This window comes from Crocodylus porosus, unplaced genomic scaffold (assembly GCF_001723895.1).
Source record: "Crocodylus porosus isolate Cpor-Errol unplaced genomic scaffold, CroPor_comp1, whole genome shotgun sequence".
NCBI lineage: Eukaryota > Metazoa > Chordata > Crocodylia > Crocodylidae > Crocodylus > Crocodylus porosus.
In genome coordinates, this window is record NW_017728953.1 from 1634280 (window position 1) to 1646095 (window position 11816).

The window sequence follows — 11816 nt, forward strand, 5'->3', positions numbered from 1 at the left end:
TTCTCAGCCAGGACACTTGCCCCTCTCCTTCCGCACTCTGTCTATGGTGTCAGGTGCAAACAACTGCCCTGACATGGGCACTTTAAAGACTGCCTGCTCCTGGAGAGAAACCGAACTGCAACTGAGTGTCATAGGCCCTGTATTGCCAACAGTTCATGGAGATTCTCCTTTAGCTGCAGATGGGTAAGCTTTTGGAGCAGGAGGATTGGTGGTTTAATTTTGCTATTTCTTTGAAGTGCTTCATGGCTACTGTATCCAGGACAGCACTAGCTAGGGCCTACGTGATCACAAATTTGCTACAGTGTGGGACTCCCTATTTACCTTGGCCTGCTGCTTTTTTCTTCTTTTTTTTTTTTTGCACAACCTCTCCTTTCATGACATAGGAATTTCATAAACAAATTATCACTGGAACAAGGGCTATTGATTAAAAGGGTGCATGCTCAAACACACAGGGAGGGCAGAAACATTGGGCAAGAGATGACTCGGAGACCTGCATGAACCCATTGTCTCCTTGCTCTGATGGTGTCAGACGCTCAGGCCTACTTTTCTACTCACCTGTCCCAGGGCTCATTGTTTGCACCACTGCAAAGCACAGATCTCACTGGCTACTGTCTGAGCCCCACTATGCACCAGCATCAATGAAAACCCAATAGAGAAATGGGTCCCAGAGCTGGGAGCCATCTGCAGCTGGCCCAGTGAGTATGGAAATGTCTCGGGACATCTGAAGAACAGTTTTTGCATTTCATCCTTCCACCAAAGCAGCAAGGGCTTTATCCATGGGAGAGGTTCCTAGGCACCACCACAGCAGACTTATTAGTAGTAATACCGATTCACAGCCCCACTGGGGCTGATGTGGAGGGAATGCACAGGCCAAAGGCTTTGATGCTGCAAACGGCTTCCTTTAGTACCAGTTTGAATTGCCCATCTGCCAGCAACAGCTGATGAGGATCCGGTCCCGAGGGGCCAAACCCAGTGTTTGCTGCATAATGTAAATCTGGAATAACCCCTAAGTGGCACAGCATCACCCGAGTACCTGGCAGCCTGAGGTCTCACACAAATGCATCAATTGGGATTAAGGCGGCAGGAAAGGGAAGGGACATGGGAACAGCCTGAAGAGAAGCAGGGAGACCAAGGCTTTGCTTCTGACAGCAATGCACAGTAATTTTCCTCTCCTTGGGCACAAGTGGCCAGGGTATGCAGTCACGTGAAGGGTAAAAGCCAGGGCAGCAGCAGTGGAGGAATGTACACTATTGAGCCTTTGGCATGGGCTCCCCTTCCAGCACCCTGCAGTCGCCAGAGGCAGCTCGGTGACGCATATACCCTGGCATTCTTGGGGAGATGGCAGATAAAGTCCCTATCAGCTGGAAGGATCGCCTTTTAAAGAAGACTTAAGGCTCTCTTATCGCAGCCTCGGGCCTGACACTTAGAAATCAGCCATTGGATTCCCAAATGGGGAATATTAATAGGGTGAAGATGGAAAGATAACAGATGCACTCAGCAACATGTGAGCCAACTGGAGCAGTGGCTCACCTCGGAGCTGGAAACGACCAAGCTCAGGGCAGAGGTGACAGCTGGAGTAGCAAGGGGGTGGCGCTGCTTTCACGGCCAAGAGTTGTTCAGTATGAGCCGAGCCTTTGGGCTAGGCAAATTTCAGGGAGGCAAATAGTTTTACTTAAAAAAAAATTTTTTAAAAATGCAGTTTTGGTCACCTTGAAACTGTTCGGTAATTCGGCAAATGGTTTGACTGAAGAAGACTTGCAGCCAGGCCGTCTGAAACACTGATGGGGCTTCATTTGGGCATTCCCAGGCACCGGCTTGCACTTCCAGGCTAGGTTCGCGCAAGACAGGAGTCATTTGCAAAACTGAAAAGCAGACAAGGACCCTTCCCCTCCCTCCTTTATACACAGAGGGTCAAGACTAGTGATGGGGGAGAGCTGGGTGCAAGACTCGACTCTGTCTGGTCAAAGGAGGGGCTCAAACCAAAAGCCTCCCTTATGCTAGGTTAGCAGCCCAGCCCCTGCTTTTCTCAAGCTCTCCTGCCAAAGCGGTTTCATTCTGGATAGCACACGGACTGAATTCAGCTCTCTTGTCCAGCACATCCTAAGGGAGCTCCAGGGTAAGGGACACCTCCAGTCCCCTTCGTGCTACGAACAGTGCCAAGGTCCCCACAAGAGCCAAGCCCTTTGCTTTTGCTAAGAATGCCAAGAAAAAAACGCAATCAGTTTGTTTCAGGTCAAAACAGATTCAGTCCACCAGAAGCACCTATTTTTTTTTTCCCAGTTCACTGCAACTTTTCAGTAGTCCACTCCTCCCCTCCTGGCCCTGCTCTTCAGACACCAACCTGCTCAGCTTCACCCAGGTGCTCCTTGGAGATTTCTCACACAACCCCTTAAATAGCAAATGGTTTTTCTAGCTTGGGTGGCTGCTAATAGGACCTGCCTGGCCTGGCTGCCAGGGTGAGTCAGGAGTGCTCTGCATCTCTTAGCAGGCTTTGTAAACCTGGGCCCCATTCCAGATGGATCTACTGAATGTCACCGCAGTAGTCTTTAGGGACAGGTGTACATCTTGGGCACTTCTTGAAGCATCGGCCGTGCTTAGCTCAGATCATCTTCTAAGGACCTGGGCTGGTTTCCCTTGAAGATGCAATGATGGAAGAGAAAATGCTGAGTAGCTCCTTTAAAAAAAAAAATCCTTGCTGGTGATATGGACTTTTTTATTATTATTATTATTATTAAGGGATGTCCTGTCTGGATGCAACTTAGATCCTTCTCCATCCTCAAAATCTGATACTTGACCAGCCTCCATTCGGGACACCCTTGCTGCTACGGTCAAGCAGTGGGCCGAGTAACATGCTGTGGGGTCCACCTTGTTCCTGGGGTACCACATGCGCTCCCGGGCAGTGGTACAGCAAAGAGCAGGGAGAGGAATCCACGCTGGATGCAAATTCGTACACAGCAGGGGCCCAAGCTGTCGCATGGAGATCCTGCTTTATGGAGCATGCTCTTGGCACTCTCTGCAGTTCCTGGGTCATGCAAAATGAATACGACTCCAATATTTATGAGCTGTAACATTCCCCACAGTCTCAGTAGCTCAGAAATGGCCTTCTGCTGCCCCTCTGCCTTACTCAGTGGCCGGAGCACCCAAGAGGAGAAAGGAGTAGGGTTGGAGTCATGGAAGTGGGGGCCATGGAGACTTGGTCAATGGCATTCAAGCTACCCCATACAGGTGGGGGTAAAGCATTCTCCATGCACAGCAAAGACAACTTCTCCAGCTCCCTAGGTCCAACCTGCTGCCCAGAAAGCCACCCATGGGGCATGTCTCTATTGCATTGTGGTCCAAGACCCTTTGTCCTTTTCCAAGCTGGGGACATTCACCCAGGTATATGCCATGGGTGAAGATAGCCCAAGGTCTTGGATCCCATATGATGGACATACAAGTCTGGGTCTGGCCTCACTGTTTTCTCCCTGGCCACCTTTTCCATCCCAGGACCTCCTCATCTTCCTCTCCCATGACCCACCTCCCATGAAGTCAGGATCCTGCCACGACCCTTTCTCTCCCCATTGAACAATACTGGGCCAGGCTTTTCCACCCTCCATATGGCCCTGACTCCCACATTAGTAATCCAGGCCTTAAAACAGCCCCAGTCGAATCATGCGCTGGAGATAGGTCAGTGGCATCAGTGATCAGACAGACCTGGCTTGGGGTATAGCCTTCAATAGGGAATCACATGGAAGAGAAACAGGGGAGATCATTTATGAGGTCTTTTATGGGGCTACATCAGATGTACCCACTGAGTGCAAAGATGGTTGCTGTTCATCTCCTGCACCTAGGCCTAAGAGGCATCACTTTCTTTTGGGCTGAGTTACTGCTAAAGGTGTGTGATCCTGTACGCAAGTGCAGACAGGAAGGGAGCAAGGGCGAGTGTTTAGGGCATCTTAAAATCCCTCTGATCCAAGGATCCCTCCACCTACTCTCTGCCCCAGCTGATTGCCCTGCCAGGGACCCAGCCCGTTCCCAACCCCCATCCTTTCCAAGCAAGTCTGAACGTCTCAGTAGCAGGCAACATACTGAAATCCAGATGGGGAAACCTGCTGCCTTTGGAAGAGCAAACCTCTGGACTGGTGCCCTATTCTTCCTACAGCCCCAGCTCAAGTTTGATTTCAGGGCGCAGACAGGGGAGGTATAGCACTGAAGCCCTAGTTTGCTTTCCAAGTCACAGAAGGTTAACAGCATATATACAAGCTGCAGAAGGAACCCAGGGAGCTGTGCTCAGTTGATGGAATGGAGCCTAAGGGGCCAAAAAGGTTATTTTTTTCTATTTTCTTTGTTTTCTCTTTTTTCTTTGACATGTTTATGCATTGTCAGGGGGCAGCAGGAGCCTCCTGGCTGCACTCACTCCTGGCTGGAGCCAAAGAACTGCAGGAGGAAGGAGAAGATGTAGATGATGTCCAGGTAGATGTTGAGGGCACCGAAGATATACTCCTCCGGGCTCAGTGCATACCGGCGGTTCCCCATCAGCATCTGCATGTCAAACGCCAGGAACTGGGGAAGGGGAGAAGACGTGCGGAGAGGATCAGAGAGGATGCAGCTTGGCCCAGGGGCCGTTTCTCTCTAAAAGTCCCAGATGCTAGTTGTGAGCACGGCTTTCATTTCCCCCCCTGCTTAAAATGCAGTTGCTGCTTAACATCCCACAGGAACGCTACAAAACGTTTATCCCGGGTCTCGGGCAGCCTGGAGTCTAGCTGTACCAGAGCTAACATCCAGTACCCCACCGCACATCAGGTTTCTCCCCGGGTGGCGGGAGACATGGGTGGTCACCCAGGGACTGTCTGTTAACAAAGCATCTCCCTCTAGCTCTCATGGGGGAGAGCAAGCCTGCGAGCAATCCCTGCCTCTCCTCTACCCCTGCAGCTCAGTTCCAGGAGCACACGAAGAAAGAGGTGCATGTCAATCCTGTCTGGCCCCATCCAAGATCTCACTGCTTGCTGAAAGCTCTGTACCCATTTTCACCCAGCTTCAAAACAGCCTTTTTAGAGAGTCAGGTACCAGCAGCAGGTAGGGCGAGCGTGGAGCAATGGCCATGAGGGTAGAGGAAAGGGTTGGGTAGGCAATGGGGCATCACGGTAGTTAAAAAAAAAAACTAAAATCATGGAAACCTGCAGGCTCACCCCAGACTCTCCAGCTTCTGTTAGGTGTTCAGTTAAGTTACCCTGTCCCTAAGCCTGTCCTGACCGTCAGATAGTTGCTAAACTTTATCCCAGCTCTTCTCATCAGTGCCAGGCTTATCTAATGATCCTGTTCCCCTCCCCCGTCCACAGGGCAGCTCACTGCCACCAACTCGTATACCCTGCCCAGGCAGCCCCCCAGCCCAGAGCCAGTCAGCCCCCCGTGCACCATCTTCAGCAGCTCATGCCCAGGAAGGTTTACTCCTCTGCCATTAGACAGCTACAACCTCTCCCAGGGCTCCCAGGCTCAGACGTCCCCATGCAGATCAGGGGATGGGGACGGCTATGGAGGCACAAGGGATTTTAGGGTGCCTGCTGGGAGACCCTGGGCAAGGAAAGGCAAAGGAGCATGACCCCACACACCACACACAGTGGGGGAGCAGGACTGGCTATGCAGCTTGCCCAGGAGCAGGATGCAGCCCCGCAAGGTTTCCAGGAGCTGCAGTCTCCAGGCTTTGGCATCCAGCTGGCCGTGCTACAGCAGACAGACACCAACCCTATTTCCACCCCCGTCTCAAGGAGCTAAGCCCCTCTCCCTACCCTCTTCTGGAAGCACAGGGGTTGCTGACCAGCAGCCCCCGCAGGTTAATTCTCCAAGCTGTGTTTTTTTGCAGGGCTCTCTCCATTCAGGTCTTGCAGATTCCAAGCACCACATCCCTTGAGGAGATAATGCCCCATTACAGCAAACCCAGCTGTCTTGTATGTAGCCTTTAGCCAGAATTACAGCCCTACTTGGGTACCAGGGGCAGTCGAGATAGCAGCAGCTGCCGCCAGGGTCAAGGGCAGACTGGTGCCCTGCCAGTCACAGCCGTGCTTGCAGGGTAGACGTGCCCTGTGAACAAAGCCAGCAAACCACAGCGCGGCTTCCCCATAGACAGGGAGTGGGGGCTAGCGAACAGCACGGTAGCTAGGGAGCCAGAGTGCCTGGGCTCTGTTCCTGGCTTCCCCCTTCTGTCCCTTGCCTGCTCTGCCTAGCAGCCCAAGGAAAGTCACTTTGCCGCTCCTCTACCCTGCCGCTCAGTTCCAGGAGCACATAGAGAGAGGCATATGCCAGCTTTGTCTGATGCCATCCAAAGATCTCACTACTTGCTGAAAGCGAGTTAAAAAAAAAAAAAAAAAATCATACAATATGAGAGTTGGAAGGGACCTCAGGAGGTCACATCAAGTCCACAACCCCCTGCTCAAAGCAGGACCAGTCCCAACTACATCATCCCAGCCAAAGCTTTGTCTAGCTGGGTCTTAAAAACCTCCGAGGATGGAGATGCCAGCACCTCTCTGGGGAACCTGTTCCAGTGCTTTACTACCCTCCTAAGGAGAAAGTTTTTCCTAATTGCTCCTTGTTCTGTCATCTGCCACCACTGAGAGCAGTCCAGCTTCATCCTCTCTGGAGCCACCCTTCAGGGAGTTAAAGGCTGCTATTAAATCTCACCACACACACGTCTCTTCTCCAGATGAAATAAGCCCAGTTCCCTCAGCCTCTCCTTACCAATCATGTGCCCCAGCCCCCCAACCATTTTCATTGCCCGCTGGACCCTCTCCAGCCTGCCCACATCCTTTTTGTAGTGGGGGGCCCAAAAACTGGACAAAGTTGAGTGGGACTAAGACCTCCAAGACTGAGCAGGCTTATGTGCAGCACCCAGCACAGCAGGGCCCGTCTCATCCTCTTGTAATAAAAAAAATCACCATAAATGACCTTGATTAGACAGATCCCAAGCCTGTATAAAAATGAGCCTGGGCAGATAGAAGTGGAGCGGCTGGAGTCTAACTATGGAAGTTTATGAGTTAATTATAAGCTCTTTAGCCTACATATTTTACAAGGCAAACATGAATCACAGCTAAAATGCCTGAGCTCCTGCAATTGACTTTCAAATCATAGGAAGTGAGGGTTGGAAGGGACCGCAGGAGGGCACCTAGTCCAACCCTCTGCTCAAAGCAGAACTGTCCCCAGCTATTTCATCCCAGCTAATTACTAGCTCTTAAATATATTGCTCAACTGCTATTGCAATTCAGTGAGGCCAGATGGTACCGCCTCACCCCAAGGCCACTGTCACTTTGATCCCCCCCAGCAGAGGTGACTCCCCCATGCTCTCTGCAGAGACACCCTTACATTGCACACAGCAAGCAGGACCCCAATGAAAATCAGCCTGGCAGCACTGTCACGTTCATGCCAATTTGCACTGGATTTACAGCCTGTTCTCTGCCTGCTTTTCTAACATGGCTCTGCATTTCTGCTACCCATGGTACACCCCCACTACCCAGTCTGGGTCTCCCCAGTCTCCCGGCTCAGCTGCAGCCCCCACCAGGTCTTGCATGTGCCCATCCTGATGGCAGGAACAGGGTTATGATTGAGCAACAAGGCAGCCCTGGGCTCCTCACTCACCTTGCAGCTTCAATTCTGACTTCTGCCAGGTTTGATGTCCTATCACACACACTCCTGCTAGCACACTTCAGTTGTGCTCAAGGGCACCAACTATTCCACTGCACTGTCTTCCCAGTGCCCTTTGCTGTTCCACCACAAGTTGTTCTTATGCCAGCATTTACCCGTCACACCAAAACTTCACCATGTTTGTCACATACTAGGGACTGCACAGAGGTGGCCACACCGATTGCTACGTGCAACCCACGTCTGGCCAGGAAGTGGTCCAGAGGGGAAAGTAGGGCCAGACCTCACTTGAAGTATGACCCTGCCTATCCTAGGTGCCTGGTGTTTTAGGACCCAAATGGTTTGTTCTTCTTCATTGCATTTAACTTCTAATCCCTTGGAGAAGAGTGCCACTTACCATAGTAAAGAGGATTGCACCCAGTACTGCATATATAGCATGGAGCCAGGGGACCTATGGAAAATAGACAAGGCACCGCTCAGTTTGAGGGAGGAAATAAGCCTACAGGTGAGGCAGATCTCCTTCTCACTTGGAGCCCAAGGACATAGATGGAATGACACTGGGGAACCAGCAACTGGCTGGACCCTATTGAAGACACTCTACCGCGCTGGTTTTCAACCTGCGGACCCCTGGAGGTCCGCAGACTATGTCTAAGGGATCTGTGAAAAGGAAGACTACGGTCAATCAAGACCATGCAAATGCCCACATTTACAATTCAAAGGGGTCTGTACCTCCATGCCAACGTTTTTAGGGATCACAAAAAGAGGTTGAAAACCGCTGGTCTCGGGAATGATTAAAGCAACTCCTGCCATTGTAAAGGGTCACTTCTGACCAGTTCTGCCCCTGTCCTGGTCTCTCCCACCCTAGGGGAGTGGATCAAGGGGAGCTGCTTGGAACCAGCCTCCTGTCTCATCGTTTAGGCCGGGGATTAAGTTTGCAGGAGGCGGAGGCCGTGCGCCTAGTCATGGGTCTGGAATAGGAGCCGGGCTCTGCAGACAGAACAAGAGGCCTATTGTTTCCCCACAGCTCAGTCAGGCCACAGCAGGCAGCTCCATCCCCAAGTCCCAAGCATGAAGGGAAGCAAGACTCATGCTCTGGCAGAGGTAGGGCAGGGCACGGAGACAGCGGCAGATCAGCAAGGTTCAAGGGAGCGCTAGGGTGTGAGAGATGAGTAGAGCAGGAAGGCAGACGAGAAGATGAAACTCCCACATTGCCAAGCAGAGCTTGGATAAGGAAGCTGGAAGTGCTACAGGGCAGCAGGGAAACAACTGCCCCCCCCCCCCCCCCTCCCTGATCGCTTCAGCAAGAGCAAGGAAGGGACTGTACAGGAGGTGCGGAGAGGAAAAAAAGAGGCCACTCACATATTGGAAGGGGAGAATCACGGCCATGATGATTCCACCGAAGACCAGCACCATCAGCATCACGAAGAGGACGCCCTGGCAGGAGGTGAAGTCATACTGGGGGAGAGAGAGAGCAGGGCACATGCTGTTGTAGTAGGGAGGGGTACAGGTACCAGGCCCCCAACCCTCACCCGCACCCCAAAGCCCTTGCCCCCTATATCCCAAGCCCAATACCCCAGAGTGCATCATACCCTGCCTGCACCACAAACCGTGTGATCCAGCCCTTGTATCCCAATCCCCATATCCCAGACCTCACCATACCCACTGGTGCACCAAATCTTATATTTCATTACTCCTTGTACCCCAGACCCTGTGACCACAGCACCCCTTATAACCTACATTCATACCTTCCCTTGTACAACCCAGCTGTACCCCAAATGCAATACCTTCATACCCATACCCCCAACCCCATCTCTGTTGTACAGATCCCCCACCCTCGCCGCCAGCCCAATGCCATTAGCCAACCCCCTACACATCCAAGTTCATCCACTGCACTGCATGTCCTGCTCTCCTAGGTCCCCTCTTCATGGACAGACCTGTGCTTCTCTTCCCCCATCAAGGCCCTCTTCCCCATAATCTGCCCCCTGGAGAGGGACTAGCTCAGATCATCCCACCTTGGTCTGGAAGCTGAAGATGGTGACAGAGAGGCACACCAGGGCTGTGATTCCCAGGCACAAGAGGACTGACTTGGTGTCATAATAGCTGCAAAAGTTGCATAAAACCCACCCCCCCCAAATTCCTAATAAGAGCCCAGTAATCAGAGTATGGGAAAGACAATTGGGTAGAGGGAGAGATGGTCCCAGCGTCAGGGCCTTGGCAGGTGGGTACTTAAGTAATAGGGGCAGACAAAAGGGAGTGGGGGGTTGTGACCATCCTGCACTTGCCATATGGGTGGCCAGATGGATAAGACACAGGAAAGCCAAGGAGTGTCCTGCTCCAGGCAGAAGAGCATACCTGGCAGGACATATGGCAGGGGTGGGCAAAATATGGCCTATAGGCCGTATCTGGCCCATCAACTGATCCTATTTGGCCTGTCAGCCACCACCACCAGCTGCGCCCCATGCCTCTGTCCTGCTACAGCCAGGGCCAGGCACGCAGGCTCCTCTGCATCCATCCTCCACCTGGCTTCCTGTTGGTGCTGTGGCTACCAACTGAAGGGCACCAAGCAGCCGACCTGCTTGCTTGCTGTGATGAGCCCCTGCCATGGCATTGCTATTCCATGCTGGCTGCAGGGCAGGGGGGTGCTCAGCCCAGGGCAGCCGCCCAACTTTCCTGGTGCGGCAGTGGCATATCTCGGCAGGTGGGTGGGCGAGTTGGCTGCATCACGCTTGGTCTTGTGCAGGCTTAGCCATGGCAGCTCCAATGCCAGGACTATATGGTGCCAACAGGAAGCGTTGCGGGGAAGTGCAGGGGTGCAGAGGGCTCCATATGCTGCATGGTCCGGCCTGGCCCCAGCTGCGGCAGAGCGGAGCAGTATGCAGCGCAGCCCTCCCTCCTCCAGATCCTGGCAGTGGCTCACAGGCCAGACAGGATCAATTCCCCACCTCCGAGCAGATCACTGCCCAAATAATTGCCCACCCCTGGCATACAGCCTTAGGCCTGGCATAAGGCTAGAGGGGACTGGTTTTATCATCAGGGCCCATCCTGGGTGCTGTAGGTGATGACATCCAAATTCCTTTCTGGGGAGAGCTAGGACTCAGCACCAACCAGGGAGGAGGAAAGATGGCTCTGAGTCCAGGCTACGGGCATAATGTGCAGCTGATCCTTCCCTGTTGCCTGCAGTCGAGTTACACCAGAGAGAGCGTGGGCCAACGCATCTGACTGGTCTCTGCTGCTCCTTCTGAGATCCTCTGCATTATCTCGCTGTTACTGCACCCACCACATTCCTTGCCCCCAGCACCCAAGCGTTCCCAGCCACTGGCACACTCACCCGGTCACCAGAGACCCACGTGAGTTGGGGATGATCTTGGGAGTGAATTGCAACAGCAAAAAAACCCACAAGTAGTGAGTTATATCAGCTCTGGGCCATGACAAGAATTCCTCGTTTGAGGGCAGTGTTCCTGCATCGCACCCTACAGCACCTTCTGCTGGGAAAAATGGGGCAGGAGCACATGCAAACCTCCCCAAGGCCCCTGTTGCCTACAGCTGTTCCTGCTGGGAGAGGCTGGAGTGTGTGGAAGCCACCAAGGACAGACAGTGCCTTTGCCCCATTCCCTTTAGTAGCTCCCTCCTGAAAAAGGCCATATTTGGCAGAGCCAGTGCTCCTGCCCTGCTCCACGCAGCACTTCTGGCTGGGGGTGGCTGCAACAGGGAGGGGAAAGAAAAAGATGTCCAAGACCCATTGGATTGACCTACCTGGAAAGCATCCCAGTGAGATAGGACATGGAGAGCGTCTGGTAGGGAAAACAGAAACAGTTATTGCTGGGTGGGACATGCACTCAGCTCCTCCAAAAACAATCCCACAGCTACCTTAGAGATGTCACACGGTCACCCTGCGTGGAGGGGGGGCAGAAGGAGCATTGCTGGTGACCTGCCACTCCTTTCCATTCTGGAGATGGCCATCGTGTTGGCCAAGGATGGTGCAGGGGGTAGGTGGATCTTTTTGGAGGCCCAGGGGTGTTGCTGACATAGATGGTCTGTACAAACCGCCCCCATCCTGCCCACAGGTTCACTCCCACTTTCCTGCATCTGGCCCCTCAAATGCTAGACATCTGAAGGCTGCAGTGCCCAGGCAAGTAAAATGTCTTCTTACAGCTTCAAGGCTTGTCCTCCAGTCCAGCTTCACTGCACCCAGCTGGATCTGGATACCC

General features: G+C 52.8%; 1 protein-coding gene across 1 annotated transcript in view; it reads right to left on the minus strand.

Annotated features, from left to right (window-relative positions):
• Nucleotides 1–2277: 2277 nt before the first annotated feature.
• The window catches only part of FAIM2 (Fas apoptotic inhibitory molecule 2), a 24619-nt gene continuing 15080 nt past the window's right edge, over nucleotides 2278–11816 (minus strand). Inside the window, exons 8-12 of the mRNA XM_019556475.1 lie at nucleotides 11362–11399; nucleotides 9621–9708; nucleotides 8968–9063; nucleotides 8006–8059; nucleotides 2278–4542 (exon numbers count right to left, since the gene is read on the minus strand). Coding sequence (XP_019412020.1) covers nucleotides 4393–4542; nucleotides 8006–8059; nucleotides 8968–9063; nucleotides 9621–9708; nucleotides 11362–11399 — 426 coding nt within the window. The 3' untranslated portion in view covers nucleotides 2278–4392. The remainder of the gene's footprint in view (nucleotides 4543–8005; nucleotides 8060–8967; nucleotides 9064–9620; nucleotides 9709–11361; nucleotides 11400–11816) is intronic.